Source organism: Nyctibius grandis, chromosome Z (assembly GCF_013368605.1).
Source record: "Nyctibius grandis isolate bNycGra1 chromosome Z, bNycGra1.pri, whole genome shotgun sequence".
NCBI classification, from domain to species: Eukaryota; Metazoa; Chordata; class Aves; order Nyctibiiformes; family Nyctibiidae; genus Nyctibius; species Nyctibius grandis.
This window is the reverse complement of record NC_090695.1, coordinates 92,586,798-92,612,601: the sequence shown is the minus strand read 5'-3', so window position 1 is coordinate 92,612,601 and position 25,804 is coordinate 92,586,798. Positions and strand designations below refer to the sequence as shown.

The 25,804-nt window shown below is 35.8% G+C and overlaps 1 protein-coding gene across 6 annotated transcripts in view; it reads right to left on the bottom strand.

Moving 5' to 3' along the window:
* Positions 1-367: 367 nt before the first annotated feature.
* Positions 368-25,804, bottom strand: part of TRRAP (transformation/transcription domain associated protein) — a 98,387-nt gene continuing 72,950 nt past the window's right edge. For all 6 annotated transcript variants that reach the window (XM_068422160.1, XM_068422159.1, XM_068422164.1 and 3 more), the window contains 11 exons: positions 24,801-25,002; positions 23,437-23,601; positions 20,841-20,931; positions 19,723-19,922; positions 18,697-18,958; positions 10,424-10,649; positions 9,647-9,864; positions 6,793-6,977; positions 4,904-5,107; positions 3,758-3,952; positions 368-1,525 (listed from right to left, as the gene is read on the bottom strand). In XM_068422160.1, coding sequence (XP_068278261.1) covers positions 1,241-1,525; positions 3,758-3,952; positions 4,904-5,107; positions 6,793-6,977; positions 9,647-9,864; positions 10,424-10,649; positions 18,697-18,958; positions 19,723-19,922; positions 20,841-20,931; positions 23,437-23,601; positions 24,801-25,002 — 2,233 coding nt within the window. In that variant the 3' untranslated portion in view covers positions 368-1,240. The remainder of the gene's footprint in view (positions 1,526-3,757; positions 3,953-4,903; positions 5,108-6,792; positions 6,978-9,646; positions 9,865-10,423; positions 10,650-18,696; positions 18,959-19,722; positions 19,923-20,840; positions 20,932-23,436; positions 23,602-24,800; positions 25,003-25,804) is intronic.

Here is a 25,804-nt window from a genome sequence, read left to right as displayed (position 1 = left end):
TTCAGAAAACAGATGGTTAACACATTAATTGACTGGCTAGGAAGAAAGACTGTACACTGAATGAAGAAATTATTTTCATATACATACTTCCTATCTGCAGCTCTTCCGTAAACGAATTCAACACTATACATGAGAAGATCACACCCATACCTCATTAATACAGTCATCACCCTTTAATGTACAGGCTGTTTTCATTTACTAAAGATCACACCTGCTTTTGGGTCTTTTCTATTTAGTCCATAGTATTATATTAAAAATATTCTGAATAAAATGAATACCATAGAGAGCTTTAGAAAATATTTATTTTGAAAAAATCACTCTGTACAAACTTAACATTCTCAACATCAAAGTTTTATAAAAATGCTAACACAACAGAAAGACAAGTGAAACAGTAGACTGAACTTTTCTCAAATTACAAAGAAACAGATTCAATCTAAAGAAGCTACTGTATTTCTAAATATTAAAAAAAGGAGAACTCTGTAAGATTTACTTTTTTTTATCTATTAGAGCCAAAAACACGTATGAAAGGATGACTTTTTCCATCCTTTTTATAAACTGCCCCCCCCCCGCCAACACTCTCCACAACTAAACCAAATACCCGAAATGGTTTACACTTTTACTGTACATAGCTTGTGCTCCAAGAAAAGCTAGTACAATCTGATCATCCTTTTCTCAGTGCCTAACAAAAAGTCACCTCTATACATTTGGTACAAAATTCTCTGTACAAACCAACTTTGCTCATGTACATTTGAAGCAAACTTAAAGGAAGAGTATTTATTTGTGCCTTCAATTTGGTATAATGAAGGGACAGTGATCAAGTAAAATTTCAAAAAGCAAAATTCAGTAACTGGGAATACTGTCTTTTTTTAAATCATTACTATTCTATAAAAAATTTTATATACTGCACGTTATTAGGAATGGCAGACCCTAAATCTAACAGTGATAGTTTTATAGTCCTCATCATAAAATAAGACTTTCTGTACATTATTTAAGTTTCCTCTCTTCATTTTAAGCTATTTATGAAAGCTATTGTTGCATACTAAACAACCTTCTATTAAACAGGAGGAAATGTCCCCTCATGAAATTCAAAACAGTAACTGGAAACACAATTAACATGAAGACTGACAAAATGCAGTGTGACAGGTAAGCCATGGTCTGGAAAGCTTCTTTCACATTTTCTTAACACAATATATGGCTCACACCACAAACAGCAGCAAAAAAAGCTATTGAAAATTTCAAGTTACAGCCACGGGTGCCAGGCAGGATCCATACGACAGAGATTATCCAAGCTATTTGCAGCTGCTACCAGAGTGTTGACTTTGCTTTCTCCTCCTTCAAACTGAGCAAGATTATGAAGTCGAGTCATGATAGCAGTAACAGCTTTTTGAACTAGTGAAACCAGCTGCTGGCTGTCCATATTTTCGGGTTGCCCAGCTGCTGAGAGTGGAGAGGAAGTATCCTCCTGTGTTTTTTTATGCCATGCAATTATTTCATCCCGTAGCACAGTTTTTAGGATGCCATCAACCTATATGAAGGACAAAAATCAGACTATTATATTTAACCTAAAGAACCATCAGCGATTATAGAATTGTAACTAGAGTTTATTCAACGGCATTTTGGCACTTTTGGTCCCGCTTTGCAATCTCGGTCTTTTCAAGATGAGTGTGGATTCCAACTGTCTTTACTATTTCCTCTAAGGTTTTTTCTTTTCATAAAAAGCTTTCATTATGAAAATACAACACAATGACTCCTACAGAAATTAAAAATAACATAAACTATAAGATATATTAAAATCTTCATACACAAATATTATTTTTAAATTACTCCAGTAAATATATGACTTTTCCCACACACATGCACAAAAGTCTTGTGCAAAGATTAAGAGTGCTGTGCAAAGACTAAGAGTGTTTTGAAAAGCTGCGTGCTTGTTTTTTTTTTTTTTTAATCACAATGATCACATTCTCAGGGAATACTGTTTTCTGCCAAACAGGGAAAGAACGCTGACTGCAACATATATACATATGTATATAATGTATACATGCACATACATACATATATATAGGGCAGTTCTATCCTTGGATGGAAAAGAAATGCCTGCAACAAATAGTTCCCTGTTTTTTGTCATCACTGAGGTAAGTTACTGACATTAACCTATCAACTCCAACAGTCTTGAGCTTTTAAAACAAACTTTTAGGTATCCAGTCTGAGTCAAACTCACTGTTTGCACATAACAAATAAAACATTTTATAACATATAGATATTACACTAACACACACAAACACATATTAAATAAATTTTATGGACATTTGTAAAAAAGATAAATGCAGAAAATGTGAAAAGTATTCCTCTCAAGTCCCAAAGACAGATAATCTAAAGCAATAATAGCCACATGCCTGAACTGAGCTGGACACCCATCACTCCTAAAAGAATAAATGGGCACCTGTGCTCTGATCTTCAAGAAACCATAGAATCACAGAGTATCTCAAGTTGGAAGAGACCCATATGGATTATCAAGTCCAGCTCCTTGCAGGACTACCTAAAACTAAACCATATGACTAAGACAGTTGTCCAGACACTCCCTGAACTCTGACAGGCTTGGTGCTGTGACCACTTCCCTAAGGAGCCTGTTGCAGTGACCGACCACCCTCTCGGTGAAGAACCTTTTCTTTTCCTAATGTGCAATCTGAAGTTCCCCTGATGCAGCGTCATTCCACGTCGTGTCCTATCACTGGTCACCAGAGAGAGATTAGCACCTCCCCCTCCACTGCCCCCCGTGAGGAAGGTGTAGACTGCCATTGAGGGCACCCCTCAGCCTTCTCTTCTCCAAGCTGAACAAACCAGGTGACCTCAGCTGCTCCTCTTAATTCTTGCCCTCAAGGCCTTTCACCATCTTGGTTGCCCCCCTCTGGACACACTCTTAATAGTTCCATGTCCTTCTTATATTAGGGTGCCCAAAACTGCACACAGTACTCCAGGTGGGGCCTCACCAAACCGATTTGGCAAGTCTAACTGGGCATACATCATTCAGATGTTGAAATTACAGGCTATGTCTGCAAATTCGTTTGCACATATAGACATGTCTTTTTAAGGTAAGATGACGAATTATTAAAAAATACTCTAACACAGCTTTCTGTATTATAGATAAAGAAAAAATCACTTTAGGATATTTTCTATCTTTTAAAAAGTAACTAGCTCACACCATAGCTACAGTACGTTCTGTGCAATGCCCTTCTGGTGCAAAGTGCTTGTCTAAGTGCAAGATGCCTCACTTTTGAAAAGCATTAGAATTTAAAAGGAAGTTAGACAATTTCTTTAGAAAACTACTCCCTGCTAAGAGCTAGAATCCATCAAAGTAACAGTGTATCTTTAGCATTCTATTCCACTAACAAAGGACCAAGACGCACTCCTATTCACATATTATGATAAAGATTCTAAATGGTATTGCATCTGTCATTTTACTATTTACCACTGCCAGAATTTGTAAGAATTTATGAGGCCAGAGCACTGAAACAATCAGCCTGAACTAACATGCTTGGACAAAAGATTAAATTATGGTAGAATTACACCTATCTTCCTCCTAGTCTTTCCAAAAACGCAAATTGCAAACATTTCAGCTGGCCTTTGTGATGACCTTAGGGTAAGACTTAAAAACAAATACGGACTGTTCTGTTTCTATCTTAACCAAGAAAGTGCTGTTCAGTTTATAAATCGCCAAATATAACACGCTGGCAAACAACCTTTCAAAAGGTATACAAACCTTAAAGTTCGGCTGTGCGAAGCAGCGAGCTACTGCAATCATAGATGCAGTCAGTGGACCAGACACCCCAATGGTGGTAAGAAATTCAGAAATGTTTGGTGTAAGCCGGAATGGAACTGGACGATTGGCATCCAAATCTCCAGTAGCGTCATTAATGTCAAAGCGAAAGTAAGCTACATTTAGCTTGCCAGTATCCTGGATTTAAAAGCAAGATGCACAAAAGTTATTAAAGGAACAGGTTTTCATTAATGAAACCAAAAGAACCTGGATTTTTGTTTACTGTTAATACTCCAACAGCTTTTCACTCTTTCAGTCAAACAGTTTTTGAGCAAAAAAAGTTACAGGCATGCACAAAGTCAGGTATGTATTTCTCTCAATCCATGTGTCCAAAACCTCTTACTAAATACGCGTTATTGTAACATCAAACTTCAGGAACAGATTCTTCTGTAGCACGGTCTACACGGAGTCATGCAGATAGACAGATCTCCATTTCCTACGCATCCCAGCTCCTGGTAAGCGTTCTCTATGCTTCGTTCACTCTGGGCAAGCATCTGAACGCTCACCTAGAGGGATTAAAGAATCTTAATTGCTATACATAGTATAGCCCTCCATGCATTAAAATGGCATTAAGACTTTAACATATACCACCTTTGCCCTACTAAGGTGGCAAGCCTCATTTTAAATGCTGGGTTAAAACAGAAAAATCACTATTAATAGGAGTTGTAGCTTGATGTGACGGCAACGCTGAAAAGAGAACAGTATTTGAAAAAGGGTATTCCCCTTTAAGAAAGCAAGCTCTATTTTTTTTTTAAATCTGTTTGATACAGAGATATATTCAAAGCAATATATTTGAAGAGGGACTGAAAAGAGATTTATCAGTCATTTACATGAACAGTTCCAATATCTAAGAACGATTTCACAGACAAAGTTCTAAATTCCCACCACAGAAGGTAGAGCTGATGTCCACTGGGAATCTGTTTAAATTACTACCTACATGATGTGCAATCACACATAAATGAAAAGCCTGCTGAAATGCACTGTTAATTACATATGTCGAATCACCGTTTTGACTCACTTCAAAAGCATAGTCCAAATTTCCATTTGATCAAAGACGACAGCATGCATCTAGAACAAACTAAAGCATACCTGGGCAATCTGCAGCATTTCGGGGTTGAGTCTATTTAAATGAAAGATGAATTCTGCAAAGCCAATTAGGGCTAACTGAATAGTGAACATCTTTCGAAAAGTCCAGTAATCTGTGGCATTGGGGAATGTATGCAAAGCCCACTCCTTAAGCATACTGCGCGGCACCATGTTACTCTGTACTTCTTTAAGTATATCTCTGAGAACCTACACATGAAAAATATTAGTTGAAAGAGATAATTTTTAATATACTTCTTAGCAACAGACAAACATTCCAAAAGCAACTACCAAACAACTACTCTCAACTGTTGTATCCCATTTTAGGAAAAACATCCTGAACTTGGACGCTTTTAATCCAACATTGTTTCCTGACTTCTTTGTCAACACACACATAATATTTTGTTAGCCCATTCTCTGTATAGCTAGAAAATATTCTTCATCTGAAAAGACGAAATTTTCAATAAAACCATATAAGCATGAGAACTGAAAACAGGCAGGTCAGAAAACCTGAGACTGAAAAGTTATATAACTTGATTTAAAATATCTGCTATTCAAGACTTTCAAGAAAATCAGAAGTGAGCTAAAGAGACATTCAACTCACAATGCTGCACTTCCTTATGGGAAACTAACGGAACATGCTTCACTATTTTCTAGCTTCAGTGCAAGCTGGATATGCATTTTGCAGCAAGAAAATAAAATCCTTTATTTTAAGCATAATGGTCAGATTTGAAATTATACCTTGGACCTACAAAGCATGCAACCTAAAGATGGCTCTCTGCATGGTTTCTTCATATACAGGGTAAAAGGTAAAGGATTTTTATTACATAAGATAGGGAAAGACACTGAGTAAAGTACTTTGTATCATGTATTATTGCAGTAAAATTACCTCAAAAATACAAAAAGATAAAAGCTGAGGTTTGTATTCAACTGGTTCTGTGAGTGAACACTGTACAATAGTTTTTTCCCTAGATGTAAACATTTGCAATCTATCAAAATATTTCATTACTATAGCATGTACTAGCCTAATTAATTAGAAAAAGAAATAAAGTCAGGATATGTTCTATTACACCAGAAAGCATGATAGTCATACTGACTTCAATTAAATGGCTGTTAAAGAGTTTCATAACCTGAAGGAAAAAATTCTCAAAATAGAAACAGATGTTATGTAACACTTCGTTTTATTTTGTAACAAAGAAAGCCTGAAAAGACAGTTTCTCTAAATGATGTCTGTGATACATGTATACCATGTATTTTCTAATAGCTACATTTGAAATGGGACTGGGATTTTATGTAAGAATTTGAATTAACCTTAAAAAACATAAAATAACCTTATTTATCACAATTGGATGTTTGATGGCAGTTAGAGAGAGAGGGAGCTTTGTTCTTTCTAAGTACTATCATTTATTAGGGTGCGATTACTCAACTGTTTCTATTTGTCTCAGATTAAATGAATCCACTGGCAATTTTAGGAGGTACATTAGAACAACACGGGAAAGCCTGCACCACATACCATGCTGTAACTGCTAATGTAAATTAGGAATGTCGTTTCCCTTATTAACAATTAATTATTTTCAAAGCACTATACAAAAGGGCCAAAAAGCAATCGCCTTGTCTGTTTTCAGTTGCAGTTACCCAAAACAACCTAAAGTAAAACAAATACAGCTTTTCTGAAGCTTTCCAAGATAATCTGAAATACCAAAGAGATATAAGAGTTCCCAAGAATACATTAAGCAAAAAGAAAATAAACGCCAAAAAATCAAAACACCACCTCTGCAAAATGTATCTGTCTGACATCTAATGAGAGGTGAAGGGCCGGGGCAGGAGGATTGGACACAGTATAGTAGAGTCCTCAAGAAAAGCCCTTGATTAAAATTCATTATATATTCTAATACCTGATGGCTAGCTTGAGTGCCCCGTGCTTGGACCGTTGCCAGTCTGTCATAGTAACGAGAAATGGGGTTGTCATGCTCAATGCCTTTCTTGGCACAGCGTTGCTTATAGATCTCCACCAGGGAAAGAGAAGAGGGATTGTCTTCAACCAAACGCATCTGTGGAGAAACTGCTACAACACGGGGAACTAGGAGTAATTTGAGAAAGGTGAGAGAGGATGGGGAAGGGGGCAGAGAGAGCAAAACAAAACAGTTAATCCATAACCCAGATACTAAGAGAAGAATTAGCATGCAAGTATCAGCCCTTAAAACATGACTGTGATAATCAACTGAAGTGTATCAAGAGGAAAATTTTTATTACTACACTCATAACTTATTCACAAGATTAGTTAAAAAGAAATACAATAGCAGATTTTTTTTTATCTTAACAAACATCAACTATATTAGCAAAAAAATGGAGCACTTGTTATTCTTTCTACTTTTCTTTACCTGCAGAAAAGAGGGTAATAACTTTGTTCAGATGCAAACAGGTTTGTAATATCTGATTACATGACACTGGCATTATGTCAATAAAAATGACTCTGAAGAACAAAATTACTAAACCCAATAGGGTATTTAAAGTGACTCAGAAAAACTGGAGGAAAAAAATCTGAACATAGTTGAGGAACAGATGTTTTAATGACACACTATCTGAAAATAATATAGAGAAGACAGAGCAAAATATTAAATAATAAGAAAACTTAAGCCACTGAGCTTTTCTGTGATGAGCAGTTAACTTGCAAAAACCCTAATTGCAATTTCATGGTGCCAACAGATGTATCGTCCTACTGAGACTTATGTGTACCCCCACCTACATCAAGAAAGACAAGACCTCTTCCACAGTTAGCTTTTCCAGTGACACTGTTTGTACTGTGACAGCAACTTCCAGTTACCACCAAAACTGTTCTCTCATCATTTCCCGCAGAAACTGCAATAATTAACTTCAGAAATAAAGTTGTTTAAATGCATTTAAATTGTTTGATGTAATTCCTTCAATCTTAAAGAAGAAAATGCATTCTGCAGAAGGGGTGTTAATGAGCTATTATGGTCTGTTTCCATTAACCTCTGGCAGCAGAGAAATGAATGCTCTTTAGGTTCCTTCAAATAGTATCAAACCACAAGGTACAAAATTATTCCAAAAACACTATAGTTTAAAAACAGCTCTTTGAAGGAAAACATGTTACTTTACTAATCATATTATATAGAGGATGTATTTATGTATCAGTGGCCTTGTCTATCATGTTTCAAAGCTTTATCTACTGCATTTCTGTTATTTTGGCCTTAGAGTGACGCAAAATAGTCTTCACATATGTAGAGATACTATATTTACCTTTTTTTATAACAAATCCTTTGGCTTGTACATTTTGGTCTTTTTAAAGTTAGAAATCAAATATGCATTTCTAGCTCTGTAAGTACAACTTACATCATCTGGCCACCTATGCTCATGATAGCAACTTCATGTCAACAGATACTGTTAGCATAAAAAGGAGGACTGATAAAACCATACTTTTTTAAAATCGGATCTCAGCACTTTTTAAAAGGACAACAGCAAAGTAGCAGCTTTGTCTTAATGTCTTTGATTCAAGTTTCCCTCATCCATAGCGTATTTCCTGCTCGCCAATCAAAGATTATCAGAACTGACTAATGCAATGTACAGAACTCATGCATATGAAGTTAGTGTGATTCATTGACCTTCTGAAAAGTATTTATACATTAATATGAAGTACTACACAGTTGTAAGCTGGAAGTTGCCTACAGCCTTAGTATCTGGAAAACACAAGAGTTTAACTATTTTAAAGCATTTACATTAGTATTTGAATCACAAGCAGATAAAGTATGCTGCCAGAAGAGACTCTGACATTCTATGTTTCTCATTTCATGAATGAATTATTTATAATTGATACACGAAAAAGCCAAGATACATAACCAAAGAGAAAGAATTAAGACTGTGTTCAGCCTTCATTCACTGTTTCTGTTTTGAAATGCCTAAATATGTGACCTTTTTATTACGTATTTTGGCAATTTATCCACATAAATCATATTAGAACCCTCCTTAACTGTCCTCATTAAGGCCTCCCTACCATTATGTTTGTTAATTCTGTAATGTTTAAACATTGCCAGGTGGTGCTGCTGGCAAAGTGCACTCTCCAAACTAAGTAAACCTTTTACAGGAGCATAGAAGAACGCTCAGTAGAAGTCCTGCACCCAGTTACTAGATTATGAATGGATTTTATTTCGGCAAACAACTAAACCAGTCAGTATATATTCCTGAAAGTAAACATCACCATGGACACATAAAGTTACTTCAAAAATTACAAAGATATGTTTTCATACCAGAGAATTCAGAAAACATACACCAAATTCAAATCTCTACAAAAAAAAAATTCTTTCTTCTCCTGTGTTTCACGGAAGAGGTAAAAGAAATTCAATATTTATACATTGCAACTTGGCAGAGAAAAGCTTTTGTTCTGTCCCTCCCCAGTTGTCTCTAAATGCTTGTTCTGAAGTACATGTATCCATTTCCATAGCAACAGATCCAACAGGAATGCCTCTTCCTTACACGTTATTCGCAACCAAACTTTATACCATAAATTATGTGTGTAAGCTCTTCTGAAAACACCCTAGATCACATGCAATCAACTTTACTTCTTCACAGGGATGCTACCATGCCAGAAAAGACTAATCACCTAAACAGACGTGAATTTACCTTCTGAATATTCAAATTATTCTGTATCAGTGATTAGTAGCTGTCAAAAACTTTATAATCTTTGAGTACAACATATATTTTAAAATAATATAAAATCTCTCTTTTCAGTACCTGTAAAAAACAAATGTCTTTTTGTGGTTTCCTTCCTTTTCTCTAAGCAGGGGTTCAAAAGGCGAAGAAGTTGTAATACCCGCTCTTCTCTACGAGACTCTGTCAGGCAAGCATCATTCATTACCAGATATGGGTAAATCTTTCCATTATGGCCTCGGATATAGAGTCTTCTAGCTGCAGTATTGTGTTTCTGAACTATCTCCACTCTGGGCATAAACCTATCAGTAAGAAAGGGATATTAAAGCACCTGAGCTAATCTCCTCTGATATTAAATCACGATGTAAAAACAAACAAAAACCCAAACCCATCAAGGAAATAAGGCAGTGCAACTTTATCACAAGGTACAATTCTATTGTCCAGCTAGCCCATGGTTTCTATTTTGTAGTCAAAAAGCTCTTCTGTTTGATTTTATTTGTTTTTTAAAAAACACAGTTCTTGAGCAAAATAAATCATTAGATCAAACCTTTATCACTATTTTGAAGATTAGTACCTCTATTGACTACAATAGAATAACTAATCTCAACTTATATCAACATAAAAGAAAACCAAATATGCTCTTCGTATAACAGTACACTTGCTTATGAAGGCAATATAAAAATACCGAAGGAATATATAATAAAAAACTAAAGGTGTTATACCAAAGTGCGACTCTATGTATGTAATTTAAATATAAGAAATGTACACAGCATCTACTTTTGCAGAGTGAACGGATGGAGGAGGTTTTCATTTTCTTCTCTGCTTTCAGAATTACAACTACCAAAGGGTATTTTAGGTTACCTTGCTATCTTGATGTAGTAATGTGTTGGCTTTGGCATAAGGAATTCTCCAGGTATCTCTACTTCTGCAGTTTGAGCTGAAAAATTACTTAGAAAGCGGCACTTTTCCTCTATGAGGAAGAACTTCGGAAGCTGTTTAGTTTTTGCCTCCAGAATTTTGATCCATTTCTTCAGTTTAGAGATAAGGTTGTGAAGTTTCATTGACCCCGGCACACTGAAGTCAAAGTCTAAAAGAAAAAAATACATACATACATTTGCAGAATTTCGAATCCTATACAGGGCATTTAACTATCAAGTGTCCGAAGTTTGCATTTTCAGAGAGGTTCTTTCAGCCACATGCCCTCAAGCAAGATACTTGAAGGAGTCCCACATAAAGCACACATACCTTTTATGTAGGAAAGCATCATACTGGTCTCGAATACTATAGTAAAAGAGAAAGCTACTACAATCAGCACCTCACACAAAAAAAAAAGGAAAGCGTACTACCAAGCAAGTCCAGCAGAGAAACACAGCTACGTATAAACCCTAAACACAAAGAAACTAGCAGGTTCAGACAAACACAGAAGCGACATAAAAATCATTAAGGAAGAGTCAGAGCGTATTTGGTGTAGGATCATACAACAGCAAAACACTACAACAGTAGATGCTGGAGGAGAACAAATCATACAATTCGATAGTGCAAACCACACACACACATAGAGCTGTACTGCCTTTAAAAGAGGCTCTGTTGAATGTTTCATCTCTATAGCAAATCTTTAGTAAAGTCCTAAAACCATATATAACTTAAACTTGCCAGAATCTGCTACCTCTTTTCTGTACACAGCTCTAAAATATTCTCTATTATTTAGTAAATAATGAACTTCCCAAAATTTTTCTATTTTACAGTCGTGCAAACTTTAGAAAAACATATTGTGAAAATTTTAAAAACTACTGTATTTAACTGTCTATATACTGCAACCAGGCAGACTGCACAGAAAGAAAGCAGTAATAAACCAATCGATTAGATTTGATCAGATCATGTAGGGAAAGAGGCGAAGTAAGCCTATTTTACAGTCTAGCACTATAATTTTCTGCCTGTTTCATTAAAAGTGATTTATTTATTTAAAATCAGTAGAGGCTTTTTACTTTTAAAAGGGATGAAAGAGCCTCAACTGAGGATACAATATAGAATCTTGTGAGCAACTGCAGGACAAGTAATAAAATTGCTATTACTATTATTCTCCCATTCTGAGCTGCAAGAAAATTCTTTTTATTCTTTTCTGGCTTCGATAACAATTGCGTGCCACCAGAGGAAGAACAGATACGACAGCCTAAGCAAAAATGACAATATTATGCAAACAGCCCGCTCTTTCCTTTGCAACATAACAGTACTGCAGTGTGCAACTATCTCCTCTAGCCCACATGCAAGTGAAGCAAGAACTTCCTCAAGGTCAATACATGGTCTTCCATATACTATGCAAATAATTCTGTAACAGAAATTACTGCAATATCGACCATTTTCTGGGCCAATACCAGTGCCATCTTTTCAACACTGCTTCCACTACAGTTTCAGAACACAGCAAATAAATAAATAAATAAATAAATGTGTTTGACTTTCCCAAAAGAGGGAAAATTAATAAACCACATACACAAATGAAAATGTTTCAGCACTTCAGTACCACAACAATGAGAGATTAAACACAATCAGATAAGAAAATAAACTGCTCGCTCTGTAAACCTCATTAGTTACGGCATCCCAAGTTGTGCAAGTTAACTAACAGACTTGAATTTTTAAAAAGCATTCTATACAAGAGTCTAAAAGATGCCATTTTAGGTTCAACATGTTACCAGTGAAAAAGCCATGAGAAAGAAACAGAAAATGTTGAGTCAGTATTTCTGAAATCTACAGCTAGAGCAGAACAAACAGAATCTTCACTACGGTTCAATACAACAGAAAATTAAGAGAGTCTCAAAACTGAGTTTGAATCTTATTGCAGAACCCACGTTTCAGTGTGTTACATACACACAGTATTTTCCTAATTTGACAAAAAAAAAAAAAAAACACCAAAAAATATGAGTGCTGCTCAGAGAGGAAATTAATTTGACCACATAAATATGCTACAAGCATCTATCTGCAAGTATGCTAATAGTTAATTAAGTACATGTGCCCAGCAATTACTGCATGCAAAAGTTTTTTTCAACCACAATTAAAACCACTCAAAACTCTGATTATCCACAAGACTTACTCCTACAAACACGCTTAGAACATTTGTTCTTTTAGCCAGAAGAATTCATATAATTCTATACACACACTCTTGTTCTCCAAGTTCTCTTCTTTACATGTACAGGATATTATTACCAAATAAAATAATGCAGCCTGGGATTCCTTCCATTTTGCTATTCTGTTACTTAAACAAAATATCAGAGAACACATAACGCAACATATTTCATTGTGTATCCACAACACAGTGATATGTTAGAAGCTTCCATTCAAAGTCTTAAGTCTACTAGCCCAAAACAGAGCAAAAAACCATCACATACAAAATCCTTTCCACTTCTATAAGAAAAAGGTCTATAATGAAAAATATAGTTTCATATTCATGGATGTTAGACATTAGTAAAACGCTCTAATACTCCCTTTTCTTTTTCTACCTGGTATGGGCAGTGCATCTATTACAATACCACTGTAGAACATTCTTATTATAATCCCAAGCCTACCCTCTAGTGAGCAACGGGAGTAAATCATTTCAGGAAAGTGACAAAATTATTGAACCATTTATCTCCTGAATTCCTGAAGTGCAGAAACGTATCCCCAAATTGCAACTAGTTTTTGTGCTAATATGAATCACCAAAGTAGTAAAAATATGCACCAATATATATTCCGTACAAAAAAAGTCATTCAGTTCACCATGAGAACAGCTCTTGTTTGTTAGAATGGCTATTTTAGGATTTTTGTTGTTGTTTTGTTTCCCAGTGACAGATGGAAAAACAGAGAGTTCAATTAGTATTTTTGTTCATGTCACAGTGAGCCCAACTGAGAAGAAAAATCACTTCAGCTGGAAGAAAGACCAGACATTATTTGTGTACAAACTCCCTCTGCATTGCAGACATCTTAATCTAGTATTTCTGTTTCAAACAAATCCACTTTTTCCAGTACTTACTACTGCAGAATACCTCCTCTAGCTAACACTTGCTGGTCTAAAATATCTCAATGCTTATACCATCTTTTCCTAAACAGACCAGGAAGTTTACCTCCTCATCTTTAATAGAGATATTCACAGACCATGATAGTTTACAGACTGCTTTTCAACTGAGGAAGCTTGCTCTCTGTTCTCAGTGCTGCTGAAGATTTTATAGTGTGATATATGTATTTCAAATACGTTCATTCAAAGCCTTGAATGCCTCAAAAACTGCTACCTGAATCCATCCAACCCAGCTGAGGGCTGTACCATCACTTCTCATGAAGCAACACAAAAAAAAAAGAATACACTTCTAGTTAGCAAAATTAGAGTGCCAAACCCTCTGTCGCCTCAAAACCCTTGACCTACAGAACATAAATGTACCATTAAAAAAAAAACAAACAAAGAAAACACCTCCAAAGACTTAACAACTAAAACAAACCCCTTCTGCTACACTGGCAGAAAACAGTTCTAATCAGTTAATGCTTTTAGCACAAGTAATAGCTCATTTGCAAGATTTTAAAGATTATGCTAACCATAGACAAAGCCACTTAAGAAAGTTCATGACCCAAGGTTCTTCAACTAAAGAACCAGGACATGCATCATGTAAGATGCTACTTGGAACTGAAATGTAAGCTTAGCTTTGCAGAGCAGGTCAAATTCTTTATACATATGATGTTGAAGAAGATCCAAGTATTCTCCAAGAGAGAAAAGCTGTCTTGCTTTTGAAGTTATTATTCAGACATTTACATACTCTGTACATAACTTTCCCAAAGGTTCTTTTTAATCTCTCAAGAACTTTTGGAGAGCACCAACAAACACGAAAAATCTCAGTGACAGTTAAGCAGAAATATGAAGCGGGACTTCTGGTTTATCAGTCAGCTCCAGAAAACCAGACTGCAAAGACCAGACCAAGGTCAAATATGATGCTAACTCCAATCTCTTCATCTGGATTTTCTGGCTAACAATTAGAAGGGAAGTAAAGAAAGAGCTACCAAAGTGATGCTATGCTCACTCCTGAGAAAAAAAATTTTTTTAAATCCTTAAAAAGCTGAAAATTATTAACAGACCTCTTTCCCCTGCCCTCTCTCCACACTTCAGAGACACACTAGGACTTCAAGAAGCTTCCTTCTGATTACAGAGTTTCCATTCGCAGTAAAGAATTCATCGTGCTGGGTGCCAAAACTCTCAAGAAAATCATCTTGCCCTTTAAGGGTATATTTTGGAATTTTCCATTCCTATTCAGCTTGAGTGGAGAGATGGTTGCAGAAAGAAGCCAATCCAAACTCTAAACTATCATCTGCTCACAAAAGAACAATTGAGGCAGTTTTTCTCCTCCTTTCACTGCTGAGAGAGCTCTCAAAGGGAGAATTTCTCAGCATTTGCCTGTTCTTTGATGTCAAAGGTTTAGCAGAAAAGGACAGAAGGAACAAAGAACAGATGGTCAAAGAACTACATATTTGAAGTTCCAGAAAAAAAAAAATTCAAAGTAAAATTTGGTTTTAAAATATATAACGTTGGGATGGAAAAAGATGACCTATCACAGCTCCAACAGTCCAGACTGCTGCAGACAAAGTATTTAGAATATAAGAAATAGTGTGAGAATCCCCAGTGGCTCCAAATAGGAATCAAGATGCAACTCAGACATTGATGGAAATGATTATGCAGCCAAACATAGTTGAAAGTGTCTATAAAACATAGCTGCCAACATTAATCTGGAAATAACTGAAGAAAAGAGTTTACTCCAAGACAGCTCCTCATCTTGAATACTTTTGAAATGGAAGGCAACCACTGTAATTATCTGTCCATCATCTAAACGCAACTGGTACTGAGAATCAGAAAAACAAACAAACATGAACCTTCTAGTGTGACAAAAGGACACAGTAAGCATGGTTTACAAACGGTTTCTCATCATGTTAAAACAGCCTTTCCTATCTTCAGTACAGTAATTACAGTCCTATTCATTTACTTATGTACATTTTACTGTTATTATAAAACCAATAAAAAAAACATATCTTCATTTTCTGCATAATGAATTAAATTACAAAAATGCATAAATGTATTGATCAATTTAATTTCTTCTATTTTCCCACACTTCATTTGTGAATTAAAACACTGAATTTACTAGATTAAAATATAATCAAATCTAGCACTAAGAAAAATAATTATCTTAACCCTCTAGACATTCATGTTTAACCATACTTGAAAAATAAAACATGAACTCTTCAACAAAAACATAAAGTAATTACTTGTTATTAAACTGAAGTTTAATGTGAAGAAACACATTGCATTTGATGACTTCACATGATTTTTGTGTCCAGGGCTATGTTGTTCTTTTGTTTATATGTTGTGCCATATATTTCTTTATAAATGCTGTGATTAGACAGCAAACCTGAAAACCTTAACTGCCATTTATATATCATAAAGACACGAAAAAAATACACAACAGCATATAAAAAACAAAAATCCTCTCAATTTTTTGTTTTAACTAAATTGTAATTAAACTTTCTTAATTGTTTCCCCAGAAACATCATGAAACATTACTTCAGATTTCGCAGACTTGAGCCTGGTGATGTATTTAGTTCTCCTTCACACATTCTGAAACCCCAGATCTCTCTAACACTCAAAGGAAAGAAACTAAGAGATACTATGATGGACCAAAAATAACTCAACAAAAACTGAGCATATCAACAACACTCAGAGCAATAAAAACGTGACTATACTACTATTGCAATGTAAAGGCATATAAACCATTATTAACAATGAAAAACAAGTCCAAACTTGTATTAAATGTAGAGTAGAGCATTTCAGTTGGAAGGGACCTACAATAATCATCTAGTCCAACTGCCTGACCGATTCAGGTCTGACATTAAAGTATGTTAAGGGCATTGTCCGAATGCCTCTCAACCACTGACAGGCATTGGGCATCGATCACCTCTATGGGAAGCCTGTTCCAGTGTTTGTCCACCCTCTCAGCAAAGAAATGCTTCCTAATGTCCAGTCTAAACCCTCCTTGGTGCAGCTTTGAACCATTCTCACATGTCTTGTCACTGGATACCACGGAGAAGAACTCAGCACCTCCCTCTCCACATTCCCCCCTCAGGAAGCTGTAGAGAGCCATGAGGTCACCCCTCAGCCTCCTTCTCTCCAAACTAGACAAACCCAGTGTCCTCAGACACTCCTCACAGGACATTCCTTCCAGGCCTTTCACCAGTTTTGCTGCCCTCCTCTGGATGCGTTCAAGGACCTTCACATCCTTCTCAAACTGTGGGGCCCAGAACTGCACACAGTGCTCCAGGTGAGGCCACACCAACACGGAATACAGAGGGATAATCACCTCCTTTGACCAGCTGGTTATGCTGTGTTTGATGCACCCCAGGAAGCGATTTGCCCTCTTGGCTGCCAGGGCGCGCTGCTGGCTCCTATTGAGTCTGCTGTCAGCCAGCACCCCCAGATCCCTTTCTGCAGGGCTGCTCTCCAGCCGCTCCTCTCCTAATCTATACTGTGCCTGGCATTACTCCTTCCTAGGTACAGAATCTGGCATTTGGACTTGTTAAATTTCATCCCATTAATCATTGCCCAATGATTCTCCCCCGCCCCGCCCCCCCCATATGCTTCCATTAAAAACACACAAAATGTTTCTACTTCCATTTCCCTCCTTAGTACACTTCATCCACTAAAAATTTAATCATATGGTTCAGGACGTTCATTATCTGCTGTCATGCAACTGTTGTGCCTCAAAAAGGACATCATGCAATACATAGCATGCACAAGATATGTCGGTCATACCTACAACTAAGTTACTTTCACAAGATTCTCATCAGTTTACTTATTTTCACAACATTATCAGTAAAATGCTTGAAAAAACACCGCAAGTCTGCTCTGTAAATGCTCAGTAGCTATGTTGACCTCAAACAGTTTTAAGTTAAGGCAACTTTATGTAACTTAGAATTCTAAAAAGAATAACTTTTCAATGCAAGATTCACGTTTGCAGAGGAACCAGCTTGATGTGGAAAGGGGATGTTTTTTAGATCACTCCAAAAGCTACGATTATCAAGTTTTAACTCATGCCAGAATCAACTAAGTTAGAGTCCCAGCAGGGTAAAGAGAAAAGTAGAATCAGAAAAAGATGAAAACCCAGGTCTTCACAAAAATTCTGTCTTTCCAGTTTTGAACAACTAATAAGTTTTAATTCTTCTGTTAAAAAAAAAAAAACAAAACACATCACCTATATTTAACTATTCATTTTCATCTAATTCTACCATTATCTTTAAGGAAAAGCTGATGTAGTTTAGATAAGAATTTATGCAAAACTCAAAAATCCTGGCAATCCACAGCACTGATGCCAATCAATGTCACCTTCTGTCATATATAACTGCATGGTCTTAACACTTTTCGCTAAATACATCAAAACCACGCTCTACTGTACACAAGCTTTTCTTAGAATTTTAAATCAACATCGGATTCTCAAATATGCAACTCCAGTGTTAAAGAGAAAACAAATAAAGCAAAAAAGCTACTTCCCTTAATTATCTTTTTTATTAGATCTGATTAAAGTTATTGATTCAATTTACCTAACAATGATGTAAATTTGTGTAACAGGATTTTTATAATCTAGTTACCAAAACACTAAAGTAATCTTACTCATCAGAAGTAGGTGGTTTTGAAAGACTTCACATAATATTGTCATTTTGGAGTTCTGGGGTGAAAATTTCATTAAATTCTGGCATCATCGTAAAAGACAGATCATAATTGTCCCTCATCTATAGCAGGCAGTTCTATGCAAACTGCAAAAATATTATAGTGAAGTAATCTAATTTATCTTTAAACACATATGTGATTTGACCAGTTTTAGGTAATAAAAATACAACCGTATACTCATTCTCTATGTTGATATCTGTTTTTCACTTGAGTTACCTTTATTACTCCACAGAAGACTCGAACAAAATATTTCAGGTTTGGTGAATGACAGAAAGGTGCTGCTTTTTATATTTTCTCTCAGGAAAAATATTGGAAGAATATTAAAAAAACAGAATGCCTTCACAGTTGAACTTGGGGGGGGGAAATTTCTCTGGAGATTAAAAGTAACATTTAAAAAAACATTTTACACATTTACCTGTTGTAAATTGCCCTTTTAACTTCTGGAACACTGGATCTTGAGCTGTTGCCTGTGCTCTCCTAGCTAGTGACTCTGAGGCTGCACTAGAAAACATGGTGGACACATTAGAGACATTCTCAAGACCTACTCCAAAAGTGCTGACTAACTTCTTGACAAAATTTAGTGTATGAGGAGTGATTTTGGCATCTGAAACGGCTCCACTTTTCTCAAAGGCAACTGAATAGCACTTCGCCAAGCCCTGCTGCAGTTGTCTCAGAACCTGAGGATTAGAAAAAAAGACAAAACAGTCAGGAAGATTAAGCCTTCTGATCTGACACCAAGTATTTATTCCCGCACTGCATTTTATATGAAGTTATCCTCTCAGAAACATTTATTTAGAACTGTATTTTTAAACTGCATCAGAGGGTCAATCAGAATGACAGCACTGATTCTTATCAGCACTGCAAGTGAACAAACTGAGCAGTAGAAATACTGCATCACAAAGTACACTTTGCTCTTTCAACAGCAGCTAAATTTTAGATTTCATATTTTGTGATATATTAGAAAATTATGTGATATGAGGAACTCTTCTTCAAACAAACACTGTGTTAGGTAGACAGAACCGAATAGACTGACACTTTGAGAGGCAAATAATAGAAGTGGAGTGGCATGTCCATCTGCTCTCCATTATAATTCAAACTTCAGACAATAATCACCACCTGTCACACACCAACAGATCAAGAAGGAAACTGGTATCTGTGAAACTTAGTGTAAAAATACAAATTTTCAGTTAGTACAAGCCAACAGGTTAAATCCTAGAGGCATTCATCAAATTAATAGTTTTGGGAAACCTCTGTATTGCTTCCAGAAATAACCAAGCTCCTTAAAACTCCAATCAGAACAATCAGTTCTACAAACACATCAGTTTACTAATCAAAACAAATACTTAGGTTTTAATGTTTAAAAGTAATTCTAGATAAAGATTTCACAGTTAACTTTTCCTTAGATGATACACACATATGAAAGTGTATTAAAGGCAAATACCTCTTCATGCCAATTCTCTCTGAACCAGACCATCTGATCTACAATGCCTTCCAGAGAAGACAAAAGTGTTGGATGTAATTCTCGCTGCATATGCATAATTCTGCTGCATCGCCACATTGGTGCAGTGGCTCTGATTGGCCCAGGATCTGAAGCAGAGTGGGACTGATTTCCAATTGAACTTGGCTGTTGTTGCCCAGAATCTGGAAAGTGGAAGATTTAAAAAAATAAAAGTTACCTTCCATAAACTTGGTACATGCCTGCATGAAATAAAATAAATTGTTTCAAGAACTTGCTTTAGATTTGCATTAAGTATTACTCATGTATTACCTAGGGAATTTCAGAAAATTTGTTTTTTTAGAAAGAAAGTTTGTTTTTTAGAAATAAATTTAAGAAAGAAAAGTCTGCTCCAAATGCTGTTCAGTGGTACAGACTTCCCAAAGTTAGAACAATATAAACCCTCTTCAAAAACACACAGGAGGTGTAGCCTTAGCTTTTACACTACGATACCATGCTCTTGAAGTAACTGACATTGTTTCATATAGGTTCAAATTATTTAAATTATGGAGGTTTTCCTCCCCTCCCTTTTGGGGACATCTTTTACATATAACTGAAGAATAAACATGCTGGTGCCAATACACAAACTGTCACAGAGCGTATCTTTTAGTGCAATCTCTTGCATTACAACTACATCAGACAGTGATTAAGCACAGTTTTGCTTTATCAGATGACCTCCCACTACTTCACACAATCCAACAGAGCAGTAGCTTGTGACATTCTTGTAATCCAAGGATTTTCTACTTCTCCACCAATTTTTAAAGACAAAAATCCAGTAAAGAACATATGATTCTCAGTAATTAAGGTGACATGAAAATGAAGGAGATGAAACTCTTCCGTGTGAATATTTTATTCAAGAAAGTTCAAGACAGTTCAAGCCATCTGTAGATTTAACTTCACAGAAAAAAATGAATGCAAGCAAAGTTCATCAAGAATTTTTTTCCTTAGCCTTGATAAGTTGGTATTCTTGCTAGAGGATCTATTTTCCCAGTAAAATCAGGTGAAACTCAAAATAATAACTAGGTTATAAAGAACCCAAACAATTTGAACATTATCAAGCTCACCGCTTTTGTAGCGCTCTCGTTGTTCTATCTTCAAGGTCAAATAGAGGGTCCTGATAGGGAAGTAGACAGCTTGGGGATAGACTCTTCCCACCTATTTGGAGATACACATATACGTATTTCTCAGTTAAGGAAAACTGACTATAGATCAGATCAACACATACAAATTCTCTTCGTAAGTGAGTGCAATTCACTAATAAGCAGCTCCTTGGTTTAAATAACAGCTTATGGAAAACTAGGAAATTAAAGATTCTTTCAGTAACAGTAACCCGAAGCAGGTGAAATGGTAACTCCCAACACACACTGTTAAGACCATACCTAATTAGAGCTTCCAGATCATATTGCCTAATAAACCTGGAAACAGCATAATGCCAGAGTACCAGCTGGGCCAGCTCAAAGATCTTACTCATGTACATAATGGAAGAAAAACAGTGGTTAGTCTTTAAATTAGGCCACAATTCCCAGCGAGCCCCATGATACTTGATAAGAAGACCCATTAGAGAGTAACTTTACTCCACCTAATTGTGGCACTTAATGTAAGAGGATACCAATTTCACTCAAAAATAAAAAAGATTTTATGGCTTCCGTAAAAGAAAAAAAAAAAAAAGCCAAAAAGGTATTAACATTCAGCATCCCCTTTACAATCTGTAAATCTCAGTATCTATTAAAGGAAAGAAATGATACGTCTAAGTACTACCCACGATAGAGCACATCTTAAGACACGATCAGAGGCTTCTCCAGCCACAATTTTACTAAATCATGGATTCTTCCTCATTCAAATGGGCATGGTAAGTGGCAGAAGTTTTGCAATGACATTTTACTGTTCAGTAATATTATATTTATGGCAGATTACTAACCTAACACACATATACTTCATGCTGTAATTCAAGAGTAAATTATTTGAAGAGAATTGTAAGGTTTAGGTTCTAGTACTTCTGCAAACCTATTTAAATTAGTAATATAAAAAATTTGGTATTTTTTTATTTTATATTCCTTCTATGGACTTGAAATTTAAAGGCAAGATAAAAATATCTGTGATATTTATGAGCCTACGCTCCAACTACAGTAGGACTTCTGAGTAGACACTCACTTCTAAAAATTTTATACAGATCTCAACAAATAAAGTGTCTACAACTCATTGAAATAAGATTTTTCTGCCTGCTGTCAGAAGACAGCTGAGCACACTGGTGTAGCAAGACAATACCAAGCCATACACAGCAGAAATTTTGTCTTAGCTACTTTGCTTTCTTAAGCTGTTTGGGTGCATGGTCTTTTCAAAGTTTCATTTTAATTTTATGGAGACAGACGGAAGGAAACATATGTATACATATGTACACACATACTTATCTAGATTTATGTACACAAGTATCAATGCACATGTGCACACACACGGATATATTCTCTCTCTACAAAAATACACATTCTCAGAGCTTTGAAAGAGCAAAGATAAGGGATAGTGCAAAAGGAGCTGGATATCACAGAATATCCTGAGTCGGAAGGGACACACAGAGATCATCAAGTCCGTATTTCAAAAATCAAGATTGGAGGGAAGGAAAGGAGAAGAACGCTGTGAGGAATTCAGCACAGCAGCTGTCCTCTGCCAGTTTTCAGGAAACAGTGGAGCACTGCAGACAGAAGTGGCCTGAGGTACAGGTTATTGTGAAAGCTTCGTATGTTCACCTGTACATTAACAGGACTTCACAATTGCTTCACATTAACCTGAATGAACAAACATCAAAATGCTTCCAGGTTGTGCGCATGCTAAAACAGAGCTGAAGTTAGACCGTGAACAGTTAACACCTCTGAAAGCACGATGTTTGAACCCTGTTCGTATTGAGCAGGGATAAAATAGTACCTACAAACACATTAACGGAAATATGTCACTTATTCTTCCTTAGTCTACAGATATGCTTAAACCAACTTTATCCTGAGACACAGGTATATAATAGAATTCTTAGATTCTGCTTCAGAGCAGACAGCAACAGGCAGTAAAATCTTAAAATCTCAAAGCAAGATTAATCAAAACTCATCTGTCAGTTCAGAGGTACAACTCCAGGAAGTCAGGGTTTTCATCTAACTCCCTAGACCTTATCCTTATTTGTCTAATCATTCGTCATGCTAAACTTCAAGCAAAAATTTACAAAGCCCCAGTAAAGTTTTCTGATGGTGACAGACAGAGCCTTGGTTTTTGAAATCAAGTCTAATAAAAACAAAGTACTAATGAAATACTTTGCCCTTTAGTCACTAAAGCCAACAATTCTTTATCCCTACTCATATGTTACAAGCATTTAATTATATATTTCTAAATGTGTTCTATAATGTTCACAAAAATGTAACAAATAGAATTCCAGAGGGAAAGCTATAATGCCTCATGCACATATGGCATATAATTTCACTGGATTTAATTGCATTAAGTAACATTCACTCTGAAATTTAAAATAATCTACTTATAGAGAGAAATTAGCATTTTTTAAACTCATCAACAGTTGCAAACAAGAGCATTTTAAAGCATTTTCCTAAGTTGCTTTGTAGAATATTTGTATCTCATCTTGAAAACAACAATTACAGACAATAAAGAATTAGTGATTATCTTCTGTACCTGACTAATGAGGTTCAGAAGGAGTTTGCCCTCTGAGCCAACCAGGCATGTCAACAGCTGTGGAATCCAGGCCAACCACTGAATGGGTGGGACACCAATACAGTACTTGTCTACGGCATCTGCCAAAGTGTTCTTATCATCATCAAAACTCAGTAGCCAAAGAACCTAGAAGAGAATTTCAACAGGACATCTCAGGGCTTAAATTCAAGATATGTCAATCATATGATGCAGAAAAAAAACACAGTTATTTTATTAATATGATAGTGGAGTCCTTGTAAGTGTCAAAGCCTCCTTGGACACAAGAACTTACATTCATTATGCCTGGCCAATGTCATTTTTTCCCCTAAAAGTAATATTTAAAGGATGTAAAAATATAAATGCAAGTGTACTACCTGCTATGAAACGAGACAGAAAAAAGCCAGTGAACACAACTGCATTTAACATATTCTTCGGGTTTTTGGTTGGGGGGGGCGGTATGTGGAAAATGAGGCGTGTTCATAGAACCTAAAATATGCTATTCAGATAAATTAACTGTGAAGTGAGAGCTTGAGTATTTCTTTGAGTGTTTTTAATTATTTTAACTGTCCACCCCTGATGGTACTTTTTCTACAATTTAATTTAAATGCAAATACATTAAGTAGTGACTAAAAATCACTAACTGTTATGCAAACAGACAGGGAGAATAATAAACTTCAGAGTGCTATGGAGGCCACCTTCAATCTAAAAAAAAAAAAAATTTCTTTCAGAGTGCTATGGAGGCCACCTTCAATCTAAAAAAAAAAAAACATTTCTTTCTGTGTTTGTTTCATGTTCAAAATATATTGTCTTCCAGTCTGCTATCATTTTCTAAATTTTCTTCGTGAGAGAGATTAAGTAAACATCCCCAAACTGAGAAATACATAACACAAAGAACTTTGACTGAAATTGTTGAATTAGAGTAAAAATTTACAGAAAAAGCCTATTTGGAATAAAATGCAATTCTGAGGTGAAAGTTAATATGAATTATCCATAGTAATGATAAACAGACATCAAATTGTGTTACTTTTTAGAGCACCAAAGGATGCCTTTCTGCAGATATTTCACCACATTATATGTTAGAAATGCTGAATGTGATTTGTCCCTTCTCCCACAAAGAGCTTCCACACCTTAAGCAAACAACCCAGATATGCCAATGAAGTAGAAAAACCCATGACGAGTTACATGCAGTGACCCAACAGCAACCATACGCATACTTTCAGTCTAAATTAAAGATTTCCATCAGTAACCGATATTTCTCTAATTGCACAAATTTGGGCCTTGGACACTATCCCAGCCTTTTCTGAAGGGGCAGAGCACCAATTCGTTTTTAAGCATCTAGATCTTACCTTTGCTAAGTATTTTCTTGATTTGCTCTCATTCTGATGACGACATGCATGCAGGTAACAAGTAATAGCAGACACACCCAGGTGAAGCTGACGTTCTTTCACAAAGATATTCTCCAGATAGTCACCCCACATTGCCCATGCTTTCACTAGCACATCGTGCATTTGCACAGCTGCAGAAAAAGCTTTGTTTGCTTCTTCAGACCTGCATTGTGACAAGTAAGAATATTAGTTTTATACTAACAAAAAGTTACTAAATTATACAAGAGTCAGATTTCTGATCGCATACTCGGTTACTTTCTTAATACTCAATGATATTTTTCCATTAAGTTCTTTAGTAAGCTCTTATGACTGTTTTGTCTTAGCTTTCCTTAAAGTTCAGCACCTATGAAAGTACATGCTTCATAATGGAAACAAATTATGTAAGTGTCTAAGATCTCCAGATACTCCCTGAAAAAAAACTAAAAAAATTCCAGAGCACTGTAATTACAACTCAAGGAATAGAGCATGACACTGGGAGAAAGAACAACAAATGATAACACAGAACAGCAGAAGCAAGAATATTAAGAAGTGCTTCTCTGCTGAGCAAAAAAAAAAGGAGTAAAAAAAAAAAGGTAACATTGGGAAGATGTTATATTAGTTATCTTTTGGAGGACTAGATCTTACTTAACTCTTCTCCCACCAAAGTAATGAAAAAATTTACAATCAAAAGTATCTGGAAAAAGTCAGTTCCTCATCCCACAGCTTTAAAAGTTTATTTTTCAACAGCAGAAGTGAAGGAATATGAAGGTTAATCACACAGTTTATGGTAAACAAAAGATTATTTGATATTTTTGAAGTCTTCTCTAGGTTTCCTCAAGTGTTGCTAGTTCAAGATTTGGCATGATTCATCCCTATATATACACACAGCCCTTGAATCTATGTATCTTTTCAGGCATAAAAATAAACGATGAGAAAACTCACATACACGTTACTGAAATCAAAAGAGAGCATTCCAAGATTCTTTA